The sequence below is a fragment of the Dendrobium catenatum genome, unplaced genomic scaffold (assembly GCF_001605985.2).
Source record: "Dendrobium catenatum unplaced genomic scaffold, ASM160598v2 fragScaff_scaffold_760, whole genome shotgun sequence".
Taxonomy (NCBI): domain Eukaryota; kingdom Viridiplantae; phylum Streptophyta; class Magnoliopsida; order Asparagales; family Orchidaceae; genus Dendrobium; species Dendrobium catenatum.
Window position 1 is genome coordinate 456,019 of NW_021319222.1, and position 27,597 is coordinate 483,615.

At 33.0% G+C, this 27,597-nt stretch overlaps 2 protein-coding genes across 2 annotated transcripts in view; both read left to right on the plus strand.

Annotated features, from left to right (window-relative positions):
• The window catches only part of LOC110097039 (MAP/microtubule affinity-regulating kinase 3-like), a 21,249-nt gene extending 18,654 nt beyond the window's left edge, over positions 1-2,595 (plus strand). Inside the window, exons 3-5 of the mRNA XM_028696525.1 lie at positions 982-1,218; positions 1,690-1,869; positions 2,485-2,595. Of these exons, the coding sequence (XP_028552358.1) occupies positions 982-1,218; positions 1,690-1,869; positions 2,485-2,595 (528 nt within the window). The remainder of the gene's footprint in view (positions 1-981; positions 1,219-1,689; positions 1,870-2,484) is intronic.
• A 790-nt stretch (positions 2,596-3,385) lies between these two features.
• LOC110116124 (COP9 signalosome complex subunit 3-like) lies at positions 3,386-26,645 on the plus strand. Its single transcript, XM_028696537.1, has 8 exons — positions 3,386-3,482; positions 3,557-3,646; positions 12,272-12,334; positions 20,367-20,456; positions 23,707-23,865; positions 23,951-24,072; positions 26,032-26,104; positions 26,191-26,645. The coding sequence occupies exons 1-8, from the start codon at positions 3,429-3,431 to the stop codon at positions 26,254-26,256; spliced, it is 717 nt and encodes a 238-aa protein (XP_028552370.1). The 5' UTR covers positions 3,386-3,428; the 3' UTR covers positions 26,257-26,645.
• Positions 26,646-27,597: the final 952 nt, after the last annotated feature.

The following is a 27,597-nucleotide window of genomic DNA, read 5'->3' on the forward strand; positions in this document are numbered from 1 at the left end:
CAAGGACTCGATCGTGGCTGTAGATCGGCGGCCACGTCACTGATAAACCTTGCACGCTGATCTGATGTCCCCATCACTGTAATCGGGCAATGGCTGCCTAAAGCTTGTGATAGTTGGCCGATGATGGCTTGGCGGAGGCCTAACGGTGGTGCTCCTAATCCATTGAGCCTTAAAGAGTGGGGGCCTATTTAGAGATTTTTGAGATTCATGTGCCCGTAAATATGAAGAAAATTTGAAACACTACATCAGAAGACCCATATTAATTCCTTTGATTATAAAACACTTGTTCATCCTTTGAGTGCCTTAATGTGTCAGAATTTAGTTATCTTGGGCTTATTGAATTCATCTCGTTGAGCCACTTGATTTAACTATAAGCATGCCAAATTTGGAGATCATTTGGTCATTCACCTAATGTCATGAAGTTTCCAATTATATTTTAGACCCTTAATTTAGGCTTTTGCTTCAATGGGTTCATCTCATTTGGAGGAGTCGGTTGAGAACACCAGTCTTTGCATTCGATCGAGAGAGACAAATGTCTTGTGAACCCCTCTCGCATGCGTGTGACGAAATGGGATGAGAGAGGCATGTGACCAGAAGTTTCTTTATGCGTATCTAGGAAAAATCAAATGCTTAGATCGGTGGTCTTGTGCGTGCCTGCGTGGGACCGAGAGCTTAGAGCCCTTATTGTCATACTTGCGGCCTCTCTTGTGCACATCTAGAACTTGTTGGGATACATAAAGTTGAATTATATAAGATTTTCAGGTTTGCACTCAGCTTTGAATGATGTAAGTGTTTGCAGCCATTGAGTCTCCATACCATTTAAAGGTGTGCAAATATTGAGGATAGGGTTAAAGATATTGGGAATATGCTAGCGTCTCCTCCATCCGATTTACAAGAACTTTTGCTACTTTTTGATAAAGCTGAAAATTTATTGTTAAGAGTAGAGCAATCTCCATATACTTCAATTTTGACTGTTGTCAGACTGCTATGAAGGCATTGGTTTCCAAGAATCTTCTGGGCCACTTAAACATGGATGTGAAAATTTCCATTGCCTATTTTCTTAATGAAATAACAAGAATAACAACACTAGATGCTCCATATGATGATGATATAATGAACGAGATATTTGAGCTAATTGTTGGAGCTTTCAAGAGTTTGGATGAGTTGTCAAGCCGTTCATTTCTGAAGAGAGTTTCAATAATTGAAGATATTGCAAAGGTCCTAACCTGTGTTTTGATGTTAGATATTGATTGTGATGATTTGATATTGAAAATGTTTCAACATTTTTTGAAGAAAATAAGGTCAAAGCATTTTGATACTATTTTCTCTTTAATGGAGTGTATTATGACAATTATTTTGCAGGAGATTGAAAGTATTTCTACACAGCTTCTTTCATGTCTGTTGGATGGTGTGAAAGTTGTTGAAAAAATATTCTATATACAACCAAGAAGCTAGCTGAGAAAGTGCTTGTTAACTATTTCTTGAAACTAAAGCCTTATTTGGCTAAATTATTTAATGACAATGGTGCTTTGTTAAGTGATTAAACAAAATTGTTGCTGCTGTATTTCAGGGGAATCCTACCCAGCGATACATATTGAAAAGAAAGCTTTTGGTGAAAATTAGGAAGCTGACCATAAATTATTTGAGCGGTTCCTTTCTGATGACTTGCCTCAGGGATCTGTATAACAGGAAAGTGAAAAATTTCATCTTGAAAAATCTGTTGCTGTTGTAGATGGATCTTCCAAACCGGTGACGAATAATGGATCTTTTCAGAATGGAAATGATGTACCATGGCTGCAAAGAAAAAGGATGAATTTCTCCATCATAGTAGTAAATCTAGAGTTAATACTAAACATAGCTTGGATCCAGGTATAATAAAAGTTTGATAGAAGGTCAAATCTAAGTTCTTGCAAAGGAGGAAGAAATGTTTCATTGCAGTTTTCAAATAACAATGATCATTATGGAGTTGGTAATAAGAAAAATGCTCGGAGTAATTCTGACAACTAGCTTCCAAGTAATGGAGGTAGAAATGGATCTCAAAGAAAAATTATAGTGAGATTCTTAGAAAACAACCAAACTACTGGCATTAAGTGCAGAAAGGAGTTTAGCATGCTGAGGTTGAAGACAAAGAATTGAAATTAAAGGAAGTTCTCTCTTCTCAAAAGTCTATAGTGAAAGATTTGGTTAAAGATGACATTCATGCTAAAGATACTGGTAAATCGAAATTAAGATGGAAGTGTGCTCAGGGCTTATAAGTGGCATTGGGACCTCGAAAGCATATGAAAGGCTTGGATGACACAATTGTTGGTTCAAAGATAATAATTTGGTGGCTAGATGATCAGAGGTTTTATGATGACATTATTGATTCTTTTGATCAAAGTACAAGAACACATAAAATTGTATGAAGGTGATGTAGATGTGCTGCTCCTAAAGAAATGGCAATAAGAGTTTATTGAAGGTGAAACCGACATGCATGGGATGCAGGAAAAGGATGAAACTGATGCTGTAGACATTCTTACCTATAGACTTGATAACTCTACTTTTCTGGGACAAATTACCAAGTTGAGAATGACAGATTTGTATTCCCCAACTTGAGGGGGAGTATGGTCCAATGGCCAGCATGGGGATCCGTGGGAGGCTCACCTGGATCATGTCGATCTCCTCCTATATTTTGGGGGCTGATTTAGGAAGGATTTTATTAAGACAATTATGCATGATTTATTATTTTTTGTTTCTTTATTAAGATATCTTGTATAGATCTATAAATAGGGATGATTTTGTAGGATAAAATTAAGTCTTTTCCCTCTCCAATTCTCTTTAACAAAACTAATGGAGACGGGGATTCATAAAGCTAGTTTTGATGGTTGGGACAAGGGTAATGATGATGATGAAAATCTCAGCTCGGCAGGAGCATTTATCATTATTATTATTATTATTATTATTATTATTATTATTATTATTTTATTCTTACCATTTTATACGGGTGAAACATATTGAGTAACACTACAAGCCTTTGATATAATGACACAATCCATATTTTATATCACAAAATACATGCTGGAAGGGTAAGTCTTCTTTCCCTTCCTGTGCCGTGCGCTATTAAAATATAGGTGAAAAACTAATGCATTATTTTCATTTGTATTGATATGATGAATTTTTTCCATATGAAGGACTTATAGTATTTTGTCATTTCTTATTCTACGATGTTCATATTTTCATTTCTGTTTATATTAAATTCTCTTTGAGGGTTTCATTGTATTAACTTGGTAACTATCTTCATCAAGATTGATCAGGACTTTTGGATTCTTATTTATTCTTGTATTATCATTAATTTATTAGATGTCGTAGTATCATTATGGCATTTCTCTAAACGTAGTTGTAGAAGAAATATCACTGATTTCCTTTGTTTTTTTTTGAGTGACAGGGGAATGATAAACATTGGGTTAAAGCGATTTCCAAAAGCTTTGGAGTGTCTTCATAATGTGTGTAACTAGTATACAGTTTGGATGCTAATTTTGCCTTCAAATGTTTTTTGATAGTAAATTGCAATTGACAGGTTGTTACTGCACCAATGTCAACGATTAATGCGATAGCTATAGAAGCATACAAAAAATATATTCTTGTTGCGCTTATTCATCTTGGGCAGGTATGTCGCTTTCTTCAATTTTTTGTTCATGCATGCCATAATATTTCATTGTGCCACTTGTGATTTGTATTCTTTGACCTTTTCTCCATGTTTCTGTTAAATGTTTTTTAAAACCTTCTTTATAAGCCAAAAACATTTTCAATGACTATTATGTGTAATAATTGATGGGGTTTCCTAGTCACATTCATTTTTCTTCCGTTTTTCTTCAATTTGTGCTAGGATGTAAATTGACTTAGTGTTTGGAAAGCTTCTTCATTGCATTTCTTTTCAGTCTGCTGTTCTACGTCTATTTAGCTATTGTGTTATTGACTTTATTTAGAAATTTCTGTAGTGAGAAACTACTTTTGACATTTGGATTTGCTAGAATATGGTTGCTGTAAGAATGCGGTTATCTGATTTTTTTCAAAAGTAAGTATATTTTAAATACATACAACAACTTTAGAAAAAGTTGCTTTCTTGAAATAACTCTATAACTATTTTTACAAATAGCTATGATCACCCCAAGCAGACACTTGTAAGCAAGTTTTGCTAGAACTTGAGTTCTCAATCCAAGTAGGATAAATAAGGAAGGCCTAGCTTTCTCTAGTCTACTGTTCAACAAATTGATATGAAGTTTTAATGGTGAAATTTTCTTTATTCTTGCCATAGGAGTATGTAATCCTAAATCAAGTAATGGATTATGAATTAAAAGTTCTCAGATTCACGTGGGCACTAAAAATTCACAATTGTCTCTACTAAAAGTGTTATGTTTAGGATTATATTTTTAGAAGGTAAACTAGATTGCAAAAGACTACCTAGAGATGTTGCCCCTATTTTATGAGCACTTCAATACCTGGTTTTAGATTACTTATGAGTGTAATCCGTCATGATTAATTGTCCTCTCTAGCGATGAGAGAGAATTTACGATTAAAGCTGATTGGACGGCACTAAGTGTTTAGCTTATAGCAGCAATTTGATTTTATATTGAGGAAATACACCGCCCATAGTTTAAGACGAATTGTAATGATCCATTATTTAGTCAATGGAGGTTATCAGCTCAAGTTGACCGAATGATCCTTCTCTATAGGCATTGATTGCATTGTCCAAGAGGGCCTTAAAGATTTGGGATAGTTGTTTTTTATGAGTACAATTTTAAATTAACCTTAGTTGACCAAGGGCTTTGTGCCCAATTGCACCTTAAATTCATAACTCAAGGGGCTCGAGCTAATGGGGAGCACGTGGGTTCTCCCTATGACTGCAATTTAATAATATTATTTTGTGGAGCCGTTAAAAACCTCCTCGTTAGAGGGTTTCAATTATAATCATTATTTAGTAGTGTCATTTATTGGTGAAATTATCTGTTAGAGGACACATGTCATGTCTTATTATTATGAAATCTTTTGAGAGAGAGCATAACGATATTGCTTGATTAGACATTCGTTTTTTGTGAGTTGAGAATAATCTTAAATTTATTTCCCTTGACAAATTATTATAGTGGGGTGGATATATAATATTATCGTTGTCAGGTCTCAAGCCTTAGATGAGAAAAATGAAGAGTTTTCTTAGGTACTCAACAACCAGCGTAAAACTTATTAAACAATCTTGGCATGAATCCTTAGTATATTATGTTAATGATAGGGCGTTTCCTAGAAGCGATGTGCTGTATGACTTGAATACAATGAAAAATGTGCTAGAGCTACTGCATCAGCAGTTGTTACATTATTAAATAAGCAAGGGTTCCCACATCATCGATCGATGTGGGCAAAAAAGCTAGTCCATTAATTAAATTAGGATAAGAAGTTGAAATATATATTATCTTACATGCAAATAAATGAAAATAATATATATTATGATTTATAGGAAGATAAATATTTTATATATTTAGGAAACTAAATGGGTTAGAGAAAAAGCTAAGGAGATTGATAGTTTAATATTTTATCCTTTAGTATTCAAGTATGAGTTGTACTAGAAATGGTGTAGGGGTGATTATAGATAAGAGTTTGAAAAAAGATAATATTGTATAAATTAATAAGATTAAAGACATAGTTATAGCTTTAAAGATTATTGTTAATGCTGAAATTATTAATATTATAAGTGATTTTATTTTTCATGTAGATTTGGATGTGCATTCAAAATTTAAATTTTGAAATGGCTTATAAAAATAAATATAAAGAATACCTCTTGAATGAAGAGTTTTTTGATAGGAAACACTGGAAGATTTGAAGTAAATCCTATCAATCTAAAAAAAAAACAGCGAGAAATTTCCACAAATCCAATAGAAAATCAGAGAAAAGCAGGAATTTTATTGCAAGAACACAAACTAACAGAGGAAAATAGTAAGATACAAATTGATCCTCTATTTGATAGGAGGATCTCTCTCTCCCAAATATCTAGACACTACTAGAGCCCAAAAAAAACCTAAGTTTAAGAGATCTCAATTTCATCCAAAATTCAAGATGTCATAATCCCAGGAAAACACACTATTTAATTCATACAATTCAAAAGGAAATCTCTAAATAGTCTCTACTTTCAAATTTCCCTCCTAAACTTCTCCCAAAACCTTACTAATACGCTCTTCCTGCTTTGTTTGGTTTGATCGGCATGCAAGAGGCAGAAGAGACCGCCTCTATTGCTCATAAGCTGGTCCAATATGGACCGGTTGAATCGGTCCAATGGACCTGTCTAACAATATTCCCCTCCTAATGATGCACCTTTTTCCGGAAGTTGAGAAGACAACACACTCCTCAATTCCTTCTTCATCACAAACGATAAGAACCTGAAGAGTTCGGTCTTTATACATGTGCCCTGGCGCATACCTCTCGTCACATCTGAAATAGAGCCCCTTCGCCCTTTTCTCATGTAATTTCGTTTCTGTGAGCTTCTTGAAGTTGTCCCCCGGTCTTATTCCTACAGTTTTCTCCTTCAGAATCTCCCGAAGTGTACCGAGTGTCGGTTCCTTGGGTGCCAGAAAGGTGGTGTTCCTTCTGTTTGGAACTCTTGAGCTGCTGCCTCCCATCTCTCTCTCCAGGTGTCTTTGATCCTCCACCAATTAAGCTAGCTCTATAGCCTCTCCCAAGTCATGAGGCCTCATTACTCTAGCCGCTGCCTGGATCTCTGGTGTCAGTCCCTTCATGAAATTTCCCTCTAGCATTGTCTCAAGAAGGCGATTCAATCAGCTGGCAAGATACTCGAATCTCTCTCGGTACTCTATCACTAACCTATCATTTATTAAGGCAAAGAACTACTCGTGGAAGTCTCCTCCCTTGCTCGTTTGGAAACGTTCTACTAAACAATCCTTGAATTTCCTCCAACTCCGTAAGGATCATCGCATGCCCCTCCACTGGTATCAAGCCAAAGTCTTCCCTTCCAAATAAAGGCCCGCTACCATCAGTCTCTTCTCCTCCGTCAACCCATTGACATTGACAGAGAAATATCTTTCTACCTTGTAGATCCACACATACGTATCCTCCCCCTCAAAGATTGACTTTTTCAGTTTCCTCACCCTCGGACTGCCTCCGTTCCCTTTGTTCCCTTTATAATTTTCCATTCCCCAAGGGGGTGGTTCCCCCCAATTGTGCCAATCATCTCTCCTCCTCTCGCACCCAAACCTTTTATTACAACCCACCTTTTCCTTCAAATTCAGCAACCCTTCGATCATATTCAACACCTCTCCTTTCAAATTCGACACCACTTCGATCATAATCAAGTCCTTGCCTTTTAAATTCATCCTGTCTCCTTTCAAATTCCAAAATCTATCGTTTCTGACAGAGATGCTCGTTTCACTTCTAAATTATGGAAGAATATTCAGGAAGCTATGGGCACACGACTGACTTTCAGTACATCATTTTATCCACAGACAAATGAGCAATAAAAAAGAACAATTCAAACTTTGGTGGATTAAATGTGATTATGTGTTTTAGATTATGGAGGAAATTGACTGTTGATTGAATTTGCTTACAACAACAGTTTTCAAGCTAGCATTGGAATGGTACCATATGAGGCTCTTTATGAAAGAAAATGTAGAACACGTCTGTGTTGGGTAGAAACTGGTGAAAGAAAGGTAATTGGAACTGAACTGGTAGATGAGGTTACTAGTAAAATCAGACTGGTCAGAGACAGACTAAAGGCAGTTCAAGATAGACAACATAAATATTATGATGCAAAACACAGACCAGTTGAGTTTTAAGTAGGAGAATTTGTTTTTTTAAAAGTTAGCCCAATGAAAGGTGTGCAAAGATTTGAAAAAACAGGAAAACTGAGTCCAAGATTTATAGGACCTTTTGAAATCATAGAAAGAATTGGAAATCTGACATACAGATTGGATCTACTAGTGCATATGCAAGAAATTCATAATGTGTTTCACATATCAGTGCTTCGAAAGTATGTCTCAGATGATTCAAAGAGAATCCAGTCCAAATCAATTGACTTGCAACCTGATTTGAAATATGTTGAGGAACCTGAACGAATACTGAATTATGATGTAAAACTGTTGAGGCATAAGGCAATACCTTTTGTGAAGGTTTTGTGGAAGCATGGATCAGAAAGAGATGCCACCTGGGAGAAAAAAATCAGAAATGAAAAGTTAATATCCTGATCTCTTTAACTAAGGTACGTTTCCTTTTCCTTGCTTTAATTTCGAGGACGGTTCAACTAAATCGAACCGGCCGGCCTATCCTATTAAATCGCAAGCAGGCCATTCGCGAAACAGAGGGCGGGCAACTGAACGTTTGCGAGAACGATTTTTGGAGTTTCGATTCATCGTTTTTAGCTGTCCAACGTGTTTGGGGATAAGATTTAGCGACTCCTCTCCTTTCCTATTATTAAGAAATAAGAAGTGATAAATTTGGGGAGAATTTGCGACGAATGAGAGGAACCATCAAGAGGGAGAAGGAAGGAGGTTTGTAAAAATTTTTCTTTCCTTTTTCTTATAAATTGTCTTAGGTTATTTCATCTAAACCTAGATACACTTTTCATAGAAGAAAAGAAAGGAATTGAAGGCAAGGTGTAGGATTTTGGAGAAGGAAGAAGAATTTAGAGATTCTCAATTATAAGTGATTTTTCTGTGGTAAAATTTTAGTTAAATTTTTATAATTAATTATTTCTTATGAAAGTTATATTCTATGGATTTAATGAATAAGAAAGAAGGAAATCAAATTGTAGAAGTTGGGTTCTTCAAGGAATTCAACAATAAAGTAAACCTGTTGCAAGGTACGAAAGAAATCCAAAGTTTATTGAGATATTTAAATTGAGATTTAATATTTCTTAAAATTATTTTAGTTTTGTGAACAGTTAAAGGCTTTCAAAACTACACGATTATTGGAGGAGCAAATAAGTGTGTATTTATAGAAGTTTAAATTTTCTTTATGTCATTTTCTACTTTTATCGTGAAAGAAGTAGATATGTAATTGTTCAGACTTATGTTTTCTTTTACTGTTGGAAATGATTTCCTGAAATAAGTAACGGTATGTACAAATGCAAATATGTGAAAGAAAATGATATGTAGAAATAAGTATGTCAAAGAAATAAAAAATAAAGTTTAGAAAACAATCATACATATGTATATGATTCGTACATGCAAATAGAATTCAAACAAAAAGTATATATATATATATATATATATATGAATTATGCATGAATGAATGAAAAATAAATGAAAAAGGAAAAAGGAAAAAGGATAATATGATATGCATTAATTGATTGAAACGAATAAAATGAAGTTAAGGGAAATGAATAAAAGAAACATATATTAAACGTTATTTGTAATGTATATTTTATTTTTCATGATTAAATTTTTATCGTTACCCACCGAGTTTACTTAGTAAATTCAACCCACGAATTTAAATGTTTCAGGTAAGCCCCTAAAGAAAAGAAATGACTGAAAGAGAAGAACTTGTTTATAGAAGATGACGTACAAATGACAACAGATAAAACCATTGATGAAAATGATTACTTTTGATATTGATTGATTTATAGTTTTTGTGATTAGTGACTGTTCAGTTTATTCAAAAGTTTTTGTTAATATGATTTTATTTGAAATTGAGATGAAATTGTAATACCGTCCGACTTTCAGTACCCGCCTCGTTAAATCGAGTATTAGGGCTGGGTCGTGACAGAGAGCACTCATGAAGAATGTAACTGGATCAGGAACATTGCAAGAGATGCTAAATTCATAAAGAACTTCATCATAAATCTTTTAACGAGGCTTTCAACTTTCAATAAATTTTTGAAGTTAAAACTATTAAATATAACAACTTGTTTTACATCAATAATCATTATCTTGGGCTATTCAAATTATAAAATACGGATTACAAATCATAATAATTAGTGGCAAGTAGAGCACGTATCCAGAAGATGGTGTTGATTAGGCTAAGTTTGTGAGGGAGAATAAATTGGATGATTTATAGTGAGAAAATATGGATTATTTTATTTCTTTTATGGAGCCAATGTATGAGATGTTAAGAGTAGCTACTACAAACAAGCCTTGTCTCCACGTTATATATGATATGTGTGAGTTTGTGATTTAAAATATGAAAGGGGTATTTGTTAGACCGGTCCACTGGACCGGTCCAGCCGGTCCGCACGGGACCGGCTCAGACGCGAAATGTCGCGTGATCTCCGCCTCCTGCGGAGATCGAGCGGCCCGACCAGCCGAAGAGATCATTTTAGGAAGCGTTTTTTAGCGTTTTGAGAGGGAAATTTGAATGTAGGGACTGTTTAGGGATTTCCTTTTGATTTGTATGCATTAAATAGTAGATTTTCCTAGGGTTTGGGCATCTTGAATTTGGGCTGAAATTTGAGATCTCGTAGATTTAGGATTTCTTTGGGCTCTAGCGGCGTCTAGAGATTTGGGAGAGATCGATCCTCCTCTCGAATTGAGGATCAATTGTATCTTGCTCTTTTATTCATCGTCTAAGTGGAATACAAGTCTTTTCTTGAGTTTTCTATCCTATTTTCCCGGACAAGTGCTGTTTTCCTGCTGTAAACAGCAGAAATCTGCTGTTTTCCTGCTGTGGACAGCCATTTGGCTGCCGTTGGTTCGCCGATTTTGGATAGGTTGCTTGTGAATACAAGCACTTCCTATCAGTATTATATCAACATGAATGAAAGAGAGAAAATGAATCACCCGTTTATAAGGTGGTGTATGACCATTTTTTGCAAAAGTGGAATGAAAGCAACACTTCTCTTTATTGCTTAATCCATTTTCTTAATTCAAACCAGTGTTTAATGCTTTAGGCCTCATAGCCATTTATCTTAATTATTAGTTGCATTCTTTATTAAGTATTATTGTCATCTTGGCTTAGTGAAACTTTAAATCATTTTGCTCCACATAAAGACATGGAGGTATCAAATGAGAGTAACAAATATTTGAAGAATTTTTTTTCCAAATATTAAAGATAGAGCAATATTGAATTTGGAGTTTGTTTACTCTTTTTTTTTTTGACTTTGTGATGCTTTTACTTCTAAATGAGAGGGCTGATTGGGTGATTTATGGTGTTAGTTCCCCACAAGGCCATAGTTATAAAGGCTGGCTTCTAAATTTCTAGCACAACCATATTTCTCATTTTATTGTGAAAGAAATTGGTGTTCATATTCTTTTCTCAATTTACTCAAGAGGAACAAGATCACTCGACGAGATGAATATTTGGTATATGCGCACGCAAATCTCCACCTTTTATCTAGGAGCCCAAAATATACTTGAGGAACTAAGTTGTATAGCGTTGGTGTTGATGTATTTACTACAGTGGATATCATTGGAATGCTTGAAGCTACTAATCTCTCTGTTGAAGAGCTAGCTTTGAAAACTATGTTTTATCTCATTGAAATATTGTGTTATTGAAGAAGGTACTGGTGCTTGTGGTGATGATGTATGTGGTATTAAGTGTATTAACTTGAATCAGTGATGCACTATCAATATGCTCATATATTAATATTTGGTTTGATTATTTCGAAGAGGGCATTAATGTTACTCATTTTTTAGATTTTTTTGACATTTTTTAGACAACATTATGACAGTAAAATATATGGCAGTGAGTTCTTCTGAATGCTAATATTAGTGTGTTATTGATAAATAACAATTATTGGAAGTGATAGATTTTGAAATTTAATCATAATTAACAATGTTTATTCTTTTTTTACTATAGGTAAGCTTCATATGTGAAGTATATGATATTATACTTCATTCTTTAATAATTTTAATAGAAGATACTACTATCAGGTATTTGAAGTACTCAATTAATATTAATAATTTAGTAAAAAGAACCATGTGTTCATGGTGTGTTGTGTCCGTATTCATACATCATAGAGTAATTGGAACATGATAGAATAAAGAAACATTCTCTCACTTTGTGGGCTCTTTAATATGCTATGCCAATGTATTTTTCATGTCTCCCGGAAAACTCTTAACTGTCATTCCTTTTTCTTTGAAGATAGGAAGATAAAATTAAAATTGTATGTGTTCGCAGATGCTCCATTGGGTCTTCAAACATGCACGAGAAAGAATTTTTTGATTGCTTATTGTTTTCACCTTTCTATTTAGACAAGTGTGCTGAAAATTGTCTTGGCATAGTTAATTGCTTAGATTTGGCTTTACTGATAAAAGGACTTGAAGCAGTTTTGTACTGTTGATTAACTAGTTTTCTTTGACAGATTCCTTCGCTTCCAAAATATACTGCATCAACTGTGCTAAGGAGTCTGAAAAGCTATGCTCAGGTATCCTAAAAACTCTCTGTTTTTTGCGTTGAAGGTTTATCATCCTTTTTGATTAAATTATGTTATGCTTCCATTCTTTTTCTTAATAATATGAATGCATCTCACATTCTTGGCCTTCCCTTTTACTTGGCTTTGTAGTTTCCATGCTTTCAAATTACGAGCAATTTAGTCCATTTTTTGTTTTCTTCTTGGAGTTAGTTGTTCATGATTTACTGCTAGGCCTTTGATTATGTCCTGTGATTATGTTATCAATTAAGATTTGAGGAACAACTTGTAGGACGATATGCACTTGTAAGTAGGAAAGATTTGCATATTGTTCCTTCTTGTATGCTCAATGCTGCAATGATTACTTGAATTTGCTGATGGAGAGTTTAAGTGTTAGCAGAAAATAATGGTGCTGAATCATAGGGCAGCAGACCAGCGAAGTAGTAAATGGCATCAGTGTGATGTAAGAGGGCATTATTGGATGTAGTTACGGTGGAAGAAGTGATGATGCTGAAAGTGGAGGGTTTTTTTTTTGGTCATGCTAACATAGTTATGGGAGAAGATATTGGAAGCCATGATTTTTGTAGCAGAGTACTTTCTCTTGATGAAAATTACCTTAGTGAAACCTTATTGAATGCATAGTTTGAATTTATTGATTTGATAAATGGCTCACATATTTGTTGGGCTGGAATGTTAATTTTAGTGTAAATGCAGGGATCAAATTGCAGATCTTTGAAATCTAATTGAGCAAATTGCAGAATGATGGATCCAAAATGTACATGTTTACTTTTCATGTATCATCCTCAATTTCGCTGATTGATATTGACAAGAATCTTTTTGCACATTTCCTATCGATGTTAGCTTTGGTTCACCACTTTTTCTTTGTAGTGTCCTTAATTTTATTTACCCGCTTGGTTGATATTTTTTTCTGCTCTTTTTTGTACATGCTTGAACCATCTAAATCTATTTTTGTTCTATATTATTTTCAACATCTTTTACTGTTTGGGCCCCTATTATATAATCCTTTGTCAATTTATATTTTTTTGTTTTGCCACAAATCCATCTTGATTAGCCTTTTTTTTATTTACACTCAGCTTGGCTTTTTGCATATAATATATCTGGTATATAAGCACAATTTTGCAAAACTTTCAATTAGGCCCTTTTTATGTTTTTCTCTCTCATAATTCTCTCAAGGCATTTTTTCAATTTAACCGCTTACCGTTTAAATTGGAAGTTATATCCTTATCTATTTTTTATTCTTCTGCATAATGAATACAAGATTGGTTCATATCAAGCCTTACTATTACTTAATCATTAATAATATTAATTGATAATTCTTAAATTTTCACTTAATAAAATTACATATCATATGCTGAAACTTTGTTCTATAAATCCTTTGTCTCCTATCTTTTGAATATTTTTCTAATTTTTATCTTCTTATTAGTTTTGGTAGAGTTTTCACTAACTATAGTTATGTTATATGCAATGAACTTGTGCAATAGTCCACATTTGGAATGTTATTTTTTAGTATTTTCATTATTTAAAAAAGGTACAAACTTGATGTTGATTCTTAGTGTGGTTATATTGTAATTTAGAACTCACTGACAGCTAGTTCTAATGATAATCAATGCTCCATTATAATTATATATATATATATATATATATATTTGCGTAGCAGTGTCAGGGCAATTCAAAAGGCAGTGTTAGGGCAAAGACTAAATTTCATGCCATCTATTATATTAGTAGAACTTTAAATGAATCACAAATCAATTACACCACCTTTGAAAAAAGAACTGCTAGAAAAAGTGTTTGCATTTGATAAATTCAGATCAGATTTGATTAACCCAAAAGTCATTGTCAAAAATGTGATTCGCTTTTTTGCAAATAGTGTTATGCAAGTGCACGTGCCATTCAAGTAATATAATGATTGAGTATCGTTTTCATAGAATATTGATATGCTAATTTTTATAAGTACTAATTTCTTCAACCATAAGATTTATCTTGCCAAATGATTAGTTTTAAAGATGCCAAAGAAAATAGGTCAATAACTTTTTAGACTTTTTCAAATTAAAATGAGTTTTCAATGTATGATGGATTTGGTGACTGTGTGATGTAAATCAGTCCATCTATTTTAAATTGTGGGGATCAGAGCTCAATTTATTTCTCATTTCTGTCAAGTTTGTTAGAGTTCTAATAAATGTATAATTAACTCTGGTTAATCATACCTTTACTTCATGACACTCATCTTCTTAGAGATCCCAAAATCCTGAAAACCAGGTCTATACATTTTCAGAATTTTATCCATGTCCTTGTTGTTCCACTATGCCTCCATCAAAGTCATAGATCACACCGACTTTTAAACTTGAGGATGGTTAATCCACTATTAAATTAAGTATGGAAGAGCACAAAATAATCTTTCATCACAGTTTATAACTTAGACCTAAATTAGGTTACACATGTCACTACACATCATAAATTCATAATGAAATTTTTTTAGCAACTAAATTCTATTGGAATACAAACAAATATAAACTTCATTGATAAGAAATTGGAAGTATCTGAAATCAAGTCAGAAAGAGCTAAAAATTGCTTTGTAAGGAGTACAAGTTCCTCTCCACTCAAGAGCACTTCTCTTCGACTTTCACACCCTCTCTCCTTCCCTCTCCAGATTGGTGAATGAACACAAGAAAATTACACCAAATAGCTCCCCCAAACATGTACAAGAAACTAAAGGAAAAAAAAAAAAAAAACAAACAAAAACAAAAACAACAAAATAGGACTCTCTCTCACTATTCTACTTCCTCCTCTATTGCTGCATTAGGACCATTTTAAGGTATATATGCTGGAGCTGTTGGAAAATGGATTGGATCTGGACTGCATTGAAATTATAGTTCTTGAACATCAAAATCAATGCTAAGTTAAAATAACCAGCATATTGGAACTGCCTCTATTGTTGGTCCTTCATGTGCTCCATCCTATGATAAAGTTTTTGTTCCGTCCCCTCTATCCTCTGATGCATCCCCTACACTTGATTCTTGAGATCAGACGCTTGATCTCCTAGGGGGCTCTAATCCTAGGCTGACTAGGCTGGCTAAAACTCTCACCAGGCTCCCTATTAGGAATCTTAAAATTTTGTACCTTATTTTTTATAAGAGGACCTCTAAGGAAAAATTGCTCCTCCCTAGGATCTCCTAAGACTCTTACTTGGGCACACAAGGAATAAACAAAAGAGGAATGCCCAAATCCTATAGAAGTTGCCCCTTTAATCATGTTCCAAAGGGACTAATAAATTATTTTACCTACATCTGTACTTATTACTTTTTTAGTAGCAAAATTTATGAATGCTCTATCTTTAGTCACCTCACTAATATTCCTATTGGACATCAACCTAGTAGAAATGAAATAATGCGAGACTTTTGCTTCTAAAATCATAGCAAATGCATGAAAGTTCATTATTCTATCCTTCTTAATCTCTGTTGGGCATTCGTATTTAGTTCAGTAAAAAACTAAGGATCTCATTAGAATCTAGAGGGCATGAATAAAAACAGAGTCATCAAACTCTATATTTATGTTATCATATAATTTATTAATTCAAACACTATCTGCTGGAACCCACTTCCCCCTATCATACACTTCATTGTTTTGGGGCTCCTTTACATTAGCGAAGAATTTCCTAACATTAGGAAACTATACAAACAAAGGGATCTTAAAATTTTTCCCAACCCTTCTTTAACAAAGGTAAGCTCTATATGAGCCACTGAACTCCTCAATTCTCTCTCTGTGATTATGTGTTTGTGAACTATTGAATGATTATATCTATCTTCCGCTTTTGCGCTCATTAATTTGTGGGAATTGTAAGAGTTGGTGCCCCTCCTCTTCTTAGATGTGATATTAGGTGCCATCTCTTATTACAAGATGCAACTAAAAAGCTCAGGAATTTTAAGGAAATCTGAATGCAATAAAATGAACGTACCTCTGCCCCTAATTATAATTTGGCCAAACGCTGCGGCACTGAGTGCTCTAATGCCGCAGTGCTCAGCAGTCAGACCAACAGTCAAATGATAATTGAATGCATGGTCAAAAGTCACTATAGTGCTGTGACACTTGGTATTAGACAATGTTGTGGTGCTTCGCTTTAGGACTTGAATTGACAGGCTTTTTTTAACTAATTAGCGCCACGACATTTATCGCGTGCCAGTGTTGCCTCATTGAAAAAGATCAACAACCATTTCTCAATGACTACAAAAGCTCAATATAAATAACTTATTGCCATTGTCCTCTTTCAAAAAGATGGACAAAAGCATTTTCCTAAAGGCAACTTGTGGCAATGACCACAAGACAAAAGTTTAATCAAAGAAAAATGTTAGGAAACTGATGTAATACATGAAGATGGTCCTATCACTAGAGCAAGATCACATGAAACTCAATCCATGAAAAAACCATGAAGGCTTACATCATTTTGTATTGTTTTTTTAATGTATTTTCATGCTATTGTGTTATTAAATGTTGTGTGGATGACATCGTGTTGTAATTTCCTTTGCTAGAGATCAATGGATGTAATTTGCTTTGTTAGTGCTTAATAGGTTAGGTCCAAGTGATGGAAAACGATGCAAGGACCAGCTATGCTCTTGTGCATGAGACAAGGTAGTGGTTGTAGGCGGTTGTTAGTTGACAGAATCAAGCGGACGACCCCTCCCTCTTCTCCTTTTCACTCTTTATTTTGAATTTAAATAAAGGGGTGTGTCCCTTCATGTAGTTTCAGTTGTATAAAAATTTCTTAGACTGAAATGAAGAGATAGATTGGTTGCTTATATGTTTTGGAGAGAATTATCCAAGATTTTTGGTAGCTTGGTGGCCGATGAACTCAAGGGGATGATGGGGTGATCCTCTTGAACCACTACTCTGATGAGTAGCATTTTAATTTTCATGCAATTTTCCTTACAACAATCTTTTGTAATTGTGTTCTTCTATTTGTAATCCAACAACAACAATAACAACAACAACAACATCAAGCCTTTATCCCACTACGTGGGTTTGGCTACATGAAAGATCTCAATCTTATTCCATCCATCTTAATCCAAGTGAATTCCTAGTTGTTAGGGTTGGCTAGGTTTTTAAAAATTGCTAGACTAGTTTCACCCTTGAAAGCATTTGAACAACCTAAACTCCTCAAGACTCTACCAAAATTTCTAGATATTTAGTACACATCTTATACTTTAATAATAATAAATTGATTTGGAGTTGTTGTAGTTAAAATTCTGGAGAACAATTCAGTCCTATTTGTATTTCATGTTTGCTATTTTATTTATGTAGCCAATTTTTAGTTAACAAAAAATTATCAAAACACCAAAATAATTAAAAAAGGTAATCTTTGTATTTTGGACTTAGTGATATTTCTTTAATGAATTCTTATTTTCCATAGGCAATTTTTGTGGATAGATTATATTCTTTATGCAATTCCATAACTACTAATTAGTTGCCTTCACATTTTGATCTATCCATCAACCTTAAACTTACCCAACCCTGCTTGACTTGAGAGCAACCAAATAAGTGGAGTGATTTACTAAATCGTTTAAAACCTCACTTTGATTCCTTTTAACATTAGAAATCCTACTTTGAATAATTTTGGAATTTATTCTAATTCTAGTTTAGTTATTTTGTGTTAGTTTATTTTTCATTGTGATTTGCAAATTTGTGAATACTTAGAAGTAATTTTTTTTTTAAATCATTTGCATGCATTTTATTTAAATCAGAAGGTATTTCATATTAAAAATAACCAAATACTAATAGGAGGATACATGCATTGACTCTTAAAATTGATGAAAAGTATAACAAACTTCAAGAGCTTATTTTGAACTTAACAACTTAAGTTCAAAATTTGAGTGTTAGAGTTCAAACACCTACTCTAGCTCAAAATCTATTGAAATCGAAACCATAGGAGATGACTGCTTGAAAAGCATAGAGAGCACATTCAATCTAAAAAAGGTACCTTTTGGGAATTTCTATAGAAATGATCAACCTAAGAATCATAAAGCCTTAATTAAACCCCAAAAGAAGGTTAAGATAAATGCTCCTACTTATGATGGAGTTCATGACCCCAATATGTTCTTAGATTGGCTTACACAAACGGATGAATTTTTTGATTGGTGCCAAATGAATGACTATAAAAAAACTGCCATTGCTAAAATGAACTTGTTGGCCTTGAAAAAATAATTAGACCAAAGTTTTGATTTAGGAATAAAAGTTAGGTAGATGGCATCTTATTGGGGTAGAGATGAAAGAAATACTAAGGGCTAAGTACTGTCTTAGAAACCATGTTAAGAAAATACATGAACAGTTGATGATCCGTAGGCAAGATAATCAACAAATGGTAGAATATATAAATATATTTGTGGAAATTAGCTAACAAATTTACTATATGTCTTGGGAGTGAGATTAGATATGAGAGAGAGAGAGTTACATGACCTTCAAATCCAAAAAGATGCTTTTCATTATAATTTACTCCCAGAGAAGCATAAGAGGGCGACTTCTTCATCTAGAGCTAGAGATCCAAACTCATCTCTTGAATCATTCTCATATTTTTCCCATAGGTCTACGATTAGACCGACACTCTTTTTTTAGTGCTTAGCCAAGTCAAAGTACACCTAAGTCATCCTCTAAGATTAAGGATATCATATATTTCAAATATCACTAGAAAGGTCATATAGAGCATTAGTGTAAGGCCAAGATCATGTCTTCAATGAAGCTGAACAAGAATTAGAAGAAGAGAAAGTGGATAATGAGGCAGAGGAAAGTCATGATGATGCTCCTTTTTCTACAGAGAAAGTTGAGCATGTGGGAGATCCTTTAGATGTGATGAGATGTTTATTTGCATCTAGGGGATAGGAGGATTGGAGAAGGAAAAATATTTTCTTCATATATGTCATATGCAAAGAAGTGCAAAATAGTTGTAGATGGAGGAAGTGTGATCAATGTCATGTCTACCCATGCCATCACTAGACTAGGCCTTGAGACTAAACCCCACCCAAAGCCTTTCCATGTGAGCTGGGTGAACCAGACATCACCTATCACAATTAGATGTTTAATGCCCTATAATAATGAAACCTATGTTGATCATATATGGAATGATGTACTTCCTATGGAGATCACTCATATCTTCTTAGGAAGGCCTTGACTTTATTACCTAAGTGTCATTCATTATAGTAGAGAGAATACTTGTTTTCAAATTCAATGATAAGATCATAAAGCTATTTCCTATAAAACCCATAGGAAGAGGCCAACCACACCTCTCCATAGATTTCTAACTGCAATTTTATAATTTAAAGTTATAAATTATATCTAAATATATAATATAAAAGTAATTAATTATATTAAATCTATAACTATTATGTGAACTAACTTTATGTTAAAGGTGAATTAAATTTAAAGATCGAATATATTTAAATTTAAAGTTATAGAATATATCATTTTAATATGAATTTATTTGTTTTCATTAATAAATTTACATTATTTCATAATTATTATATCATTATTATGTCATTTAAGTATTATTTAAGTAATTGAATTTTTATTACATCATTTGGTTCACGTCGGTCGAACCATTGAATCTCGAACCTTTTTTCCTTTCAGTTTTATATCCGTTACAGTTTTCACAACCTTTGTTGAACATTTTGGTGAGATGATATGCTTTAGCCTTCTTTCAAGCGTTTAAAGAACATTTCTAATTTTTATTTAACAAGCGTTTAGCCTTCTTTCTTTGCAATTCTTCTGTCAAAAAGTTATATTTGACACAGATTTGATTTTCAGAATTTAATTATGCTGATATGCTTTTACTTAAATATGAAAGAAAAATTTTCTTTTTGTTGTGTTGAAGGCCCTGTGATTAGTTGTATAATGTTTTTTAGTAGATGCTACTTGAAGTAATACAAGAACACATTAGTTTGTCGCAGACTAGCTAAATCAGAGTCCATTCCAATATTTATATGCATGTTTTGTTTTGGAGAGCCTAGCATTTGACAGAAGTTTCATCATGTTCTTCCTTTGGCAGCCGTATGTTGGTTTGGCTAGTTCGTATGCAACAGGAAAATTTTCAGAGCTAGAAGCATTTATTCAGACTAATGTGGAGAAGTTCCAAACTGTGAGTGTCCATTCGTTTTCTTATCATTTCTTTCTTAGAACCCTTACAAAATTATCATTCATTTCTCAATTTTTATAATCCTATGGTTATTTTTATTTTTATTTTATATTGATTGTGGAGATGCTTATAAAATATATTCAAATATTTATAGAAGTGGTAGAGGAATTAAACACATTTGCAGGACATCTAATGTGAAATTGTAGAATAATTGAGGGAATTTTTAGAAATTAAGAGGCTTTGGGATTATCAAATAAAGATTCAGGGCATGATATATAAGTTAAAGGACACTATTATCAGACAATGTTCCAAAAAATCCTTTGATCATATTTTTGATAAAGTTAAGTTTTTTTGGGTCTATTTGTAAGAGAATATGGATAAAGATGGGGATAATTTTTAGAACTAAATTGGGTGGTTTCCTATCATGTTGTCAATTTGATATCAAAGGCAAAGTTCATGAATTTAACATTAATTTTAAGTTAAAAATTGCTATAGATGAAGAAATATCCATGGCCATTCATGACCTCTAGCCTTGCTCAACCATCATCTTACACTTTCTCCTATCATATAATACCTTTCTTATACACACTCTCTCCTTTTCATCTTTCTTACTCCTATCTCTTCCGGTTGTTTATTTCTTTGTTATTTATCTCTAGTATTTTCCTTATTTCTCTCCCTAATAAAAATCCTTCACACTCTACCCCACACATGTTGATTTATAGTTTTTTTTTTCTATTGTTTCATTCATCAACTCTCACTTTGTATCTCTTCAAAAGCCACAATACTTCATCCATCTCATCCTTTGCTTGCCTGCAACTAGCAAAGCCACACATATCGTACATCAATTCTCACTATTTGCACATATGTGCATCATTACTCATCATTTTTTGCTCTTGCTCACATTATATCTGAGGAGGTTTAGAATTATGCAATTGGATATTAGTCATTTTTTATTCATGAGGTGGGTTGTAAGCCTCAAATTAAAAAAAAAATGAAAACTTAAGTAACATTTTAACATCAAAGTATGATCACTGTAAGTCAAAATATGTTCATAAAAATAAATTTCTTCTAATTCAATATAAATAAATAATCTCAGTTATTAATTTATTATTTTTTAATTCAGAGTCGCACTTAAACTCATCGCTTGGTGGGTCTTCATTAGAATCATCATTATAATGGAATGCTTTCTCTTTTACCTTATTCTTAGTTGTGTCAACATCCTTGCAATCATTCTCATGTTCGATTTCATTCATCTTTCTTTTCCCTAATTAAAAAAAATAATAAAAAATAATAATTAAATTATAAAAAATCGATGTTATAATTGCTATTACAGAAATTTTATGTTAATCCTTTTTGTTACTTTTTTTTTTTACTTGTGTTATTCTTATTCCTTCCTCCATCAAAGAATTCAACATTGAGATCTTCTTCTTGTGATTTTAATTATTTAATTTTATTTTCATCATCCATAAATCATTCATCATTTGTTGGCACATAATTATGAACTAATATGGGTCTACATAATCTTCCAAAATTGTCTTTTTTTCATATGTTCATCTTTTATTATCTTGTTGTACATGTTTTAATCCAATGAGTTCTTCCTTAAGATAGTAAGATGGTTTCTCCTCTTTGAACTTAGTGTACACCAATTTCATTCACACCCTATTGAAGAGCATGTAAAACCCAGTACTTTTATTACAAAATCTTTATAGTTCAGGAGTGCTATGTCTAAAGTGAAGCCATTACTCAACTAATATTTAAAAAAAACACAATTAGAATAGTATATACATTTTGTGAAATTCAATCAATAAATGTGGAAATTTACCTGGGGAACATTTTGATACTATGTCTGACTTTTTATAATCCAAAGAAATCTTCTTTTTAGAAGCAACCAGCTAAAGATCAATCTTCGATCTTTTAGTTGAGTTATTGATTTGGCTATTCATATAGTGGTACAAACCAAATTTGAGATTTGAGATTGGTTGACTTTTTATTAGCATATTAATATTGATAATTCAATTAGTAATCAGTGGCGTGCAATTATTGATGCAGATGAAGCTATCATTTCTCATTTATGATTTCGTAAAATTTCTTATAGTTGCACTCATCTCTTCCAAAGTTCTATGCTATCAATTCTTTTGCCTTTATCTATTGCATTATAAATACAGCCCATAGCTTGTTTCTTAAACACATTAACCATTTTTAAAGCATGAACCAACGGCTTAGTAGTTGTGATAACATGTCACCCTTGGCCAAAATATCTCACTCAAAATAATCTCATTGACTTCTTTACCTTGAGGTTTCTTAGCCCAAACATAATTTATCTATGTGAAGGCGAACAAAACCTTCAAAGATTGCTTGGTTCTAGTATGTTTTGTAAAGTAAATGTGTCATAGTAAATCTAGAAGAATGAAATCTAAATTTTTTTATGAATACTGCCCAGAGTCTTATAATTTAATTTTTGAAGATGGAATCAAGTCTTTTCTTTTGGCATCCCTGTAGGATTGATTGTCCATTCTAAAATTTCTTCATACATTCTTCCTCTTTATCTTATATCACTCTTCCTTGAGGCATTTGTTTGACTAATCTCTGAAATTCCCTCTTTATTTACCTGGTTCTTCCCCTATACTTGATTCTTCTCTCCATAGCAAATCATACATTAAAAAAATCAAAAGAAATCCTCAATTATTTTCATTCCTGTTGCTTGTTGTCGGCAATGATTCTATAAGGGATATGATGTAAGTATACTAATATAAGATAATATGGTGGAAAATAAACTTGTGATTTGGCATTTACTACTTATAGCAGGAGATAAATTTATAAGATAAATATATAAAATAAGGATAAACAATGAAGAATGAATGCAGAGCTTTAGTTAAATCTGGTTAAAAGATGTGTGGATAGGCTTGCACGAAATAGAGTCAACACAATGTGGCAAATAATAAAAATGTGGGAGAAAGATTTATAAAGCTGACCCCTTGGGATGGTTCAATGATTATGCTGTCATATTTTTGGTGATTACATTTTTTGTTCGTTACCATAATTTTACTGTTGGCTGTGTTTTCTAGCTGTTTCCATCTACCTTTATTATTTCATTCATTTCTTCGCATCATGCTTGGAATAGCCCTTCTTTTTAACTTCGTTATGTTTTGGATTGTTACAAGAAAATATGGTAGGTTTATGAAGTATATTAGTATTTTCAACAGGATCCTCATTTTACGTTGATGACATTTTATTCACGCATATGCTCTTTCAGGACAATAATCTTGGATTGGTTAAACAAGTTCTTTCATCTTTGTACAAGCGCAATATCCAGAGGTTGACTCAAACTTACCTAACTTTGTCACTTCAAGATATAGCCAATGCGGTTCACCTAAACACCTCAAAAGAAGCTGAAATGCGAGTGCTTCAAATGGTAATTTTCCTTGTATTATATTTGTGCAGTTTGTTATAAGTTTCTGGCCAGTTTCTGAAGCTATGATTCGTTTCCTTAAATCTAGATTCAAGATGGGGATATATTTGCAACAATTAATCAGAAGGACGGTATGGTCAGTTTTCATGAGGATCCAGAGCAATACAAAACTTATGAGATGATTGACCAAATTGATTCATCAATTCAAAGGTAAGGAAACAGCTTCTTAATGATCAAGGTGTTAGTGGGACATCAGAAAAAGTCACATTTCTGGAAATTACTTGTTACATATGTAAATTATAATATGAACAAAGAACTATTACAAGTCGAAGGTCTGTCTCATATTTGCCAAGTGTAAAATAGTATGTGTTATAGCTTAGTGTAATAAGATGCACCTCACCACTGCGACTATTGAAAGACACAAAGGATCAAATTAGCATATGCTATTTGCCCTATAAGTTATATAGATTATGATGGGAGCAAAAAGAGACTTAAACTAAGATTGCAAACAAAGTTGACTTCCTTACCATAGACATTGCAAACTTAAGCTAGCATCATTAGAAAATAAAAACACACCATTTCAAACTCATAATAAACATGACATAACAACACCTTATAATATAAAATAAAAGGGACACAACACCTAAAATGACAAACTACAAATACGACTCAATGACAACTTACAACTTTTTGTAGTTTGAGAAGAAAGATACAATGGAAGGGTTACCATTCGAGAGAAGAATGAGATTAGAAGTCCAAGACGAATTATAAGAGGAGAAAGGGATAGAAGACTAGCTCGCAAGCTAAAAAAGATCCTCAGGTTTTTGCTCCAAAAATCATCACATATTACTTCTTAAATAGCAGCAAAACAACCCCCTTAAATAGGGAAAAAGAGCTTAAAAGTCACTCAAGCAGGTGCCCAAAACAGCCAACCAGAACAAGGGAAAACCCAATAGAAAAGGCACGACAGCACCACAAACCGAACAATCAGGAAAGGAATAGCCAGGAGCCGATCAACCACCAAGAAAGGAGCTCGACACACAAGAACCCAGCAATCAATGCCAAAAAAGACAACCCCCCAATTAGCCCCAATCCTCCAAACACCAAATAGCCAAAGAATAATAGGCCAAGCCCATTTAGATGAAAATCCGCCCACAAATAATTATCAAGGAACCAAGGAAGCTAGCAAACTAAAGGTTTGCCTACACTAGATTAGCACATGGCACTAATAGTGTGATGAAAAATATTATGTAGAAGATGACAATGATGAGGAAAATGAGGATATTTCGACCTATATAGTGATCATGTTTCAAAGCATTATCAGTTAGTTTTTATTTTGAATTTGAATATGGGTTTTATGAAGAAACAAAAGCATAATCTTATTTCAAAATTCAAATAGTTGGGATAAGGTTAATGATGATGATATAAACCTATATTTTAATATTCTTCATTTTTTATTATTATGTATTGTTATAATCATATGATAGTTTTTTTCTTCAAGTTAATCCTTACACTTGTATCATATTGCGCAACTCATTATTGATAAATATGATTTGTCTATCTTTGAGTACCTTCATAATGGAATCTGTATGGCTGATATCTTCTAGTTTGTCAAGAAAAAATTATCATTATTTATTATCATGAAAAAAATGCATTTTGTCTATTACTAAACTAAAATTTCACTTGAATTTGGCTCAGTCTATGTGAGCTGAGTTTCAAGCTCAATTCGCATGAAATCATATTGAGTTTATTTTGATCTTTGATCTAACTCGAATATGATTCCAATTGCTTATATATTAAACTTTCATATTAGTAGGCCAAACAAGTGTTGAATATTTTAAAATCAAACAAGCATTGAAAATTCAATTTCAACCTGAGTGAATCTTGATTGGAGTCAGATTGATATCATACCTATTAGAGACTGCATGAAAAGTCAAAGTGCCAGTTTCTTTGTAATTGATTACTTGGGTCCTTCATTTTCAAAATTAAGACAAAGCATTCGTCAACTACTGTTATTGTCTTTCAGACTCTTAATTACCATAGCACGTTTTCAATAATTTTCATAGTAACCAACTTGCTGAGTATGATGAAAAATTCTTGATGGATTTGGTGCATTTATGTACTTCATGGGGTTAAAATCCATTAAGGTGGCTTTACTTGTGCTTTTAGATTGATGGCCTTGTCAAAGAAACTAACTGCAATAGATGAACATATTTCTTGTGATCCGGCCTACATTACAAAGGTAGAACCCTTCATTCATGACTGTGTTTTGTATTTTTTTTACTTAGGATAAAACTTCTGCTGATGAACTTTATGTTATTGCTCCAGATTGGGAGAGAAAGACCTAGATTAGACTTTGATGACTTTGATTCCGTTCCTCATAAATTCCTGTGAGGATGATTTGGGATTGTTAAACTATCTTAAGAAACATGCTGGATCGAAGGAGCCTCCCATTGGGTATGTTTCTTTTGTTGCAAGGATCTTGATAGTTTATTAATAGGCATTACCACTCTTTGTTCTTGTCCTGAACTGCAGGCCATTATATTGATATAAGCCTTTTTTGGGACTGTTAGAGGTCTTATTATATGCTTTGTCTTATAAGAGTAAATAGAAGATGAATGTTAGTAATTTTCAAAGCTATATAATCACATATTGGAGTAAGGATTGATGTTGTGTGAGTGAGTTTTCTATTTTTGCAGCTCATACAACATGACTAATATAGCGCTTGATTCCAATGGAAATTTTTATTATTTTGACTCAACATAAGTGCTTTCTTCTTTTCACATGGTAATACCAATTGCTGGTATATGAAATGAATAAAACATTCCCTTGAACTGGGAATACTCACAATATATTTCACATTTTTTTATTTAGTCTGTATAGGAGATTTGAATAATTGTTTAGGATTTATTAGGGATAGTTTTTTTGTTGCTTTGCTTTTCAGACAATAATAATAATTTTATTTGATTATCATTTTTTTATTATTTTTCAAAAAATTGTAGTAAGAAGTTATTTCTTACAATCAGAATTGTAAGTTGCTTTCTTCAGAACAACTTTATGATCAACTTAATAGAAAACTGTAGCTATTCCAGACATTTAGTAGTAGAATTTAGTAAGTGTAGTTATCTTTTATACTTATGCATGGATTTCTGAAGCATACAGTTGCATACTCCTTATTTATTTCAATTTATTTTGATGTGGCTCTTATGTTTTTGATTTGTACATTAAAAAACAGAAATATATATATGAAATACATGACTGCATACTATCATCTACACAAAATAAAACTCTATATGTAATCTGCATGTTATAATTTATTGCATATTAGATACGTACTGTTGTGCTGCATATCGCCTCATTTATGTCCCTCGAATAATAGATATTCTTCTATAAGTTTTATTTTATTCTATTTTTTTCCTTTCCTTAGATGCTATTAGTTTGGATGAATTACTTCTTAGGAATCAGTTGATATTTAGTTCTACAATAAAGTCCTGAAACATTCGTTGTATTTTATTCTCAATCATTTCAGCCCATTGTTTTTTCCCACATGACATGCATAGATGTGACTTCTGTAACTGTCCTTATCATAGTCCATGGTGAGAACCAAATCCTTCTCATCTGTTAGGATGCTGAAATTAAGGCTTCGTTTGGGGCAGTTTTCTTTCTACTTCTTAAAGCAAATTTTATGTAAATTTTTTTAATTTTTTACTAAAAAGCTGTTTTAAGAAGCAATAA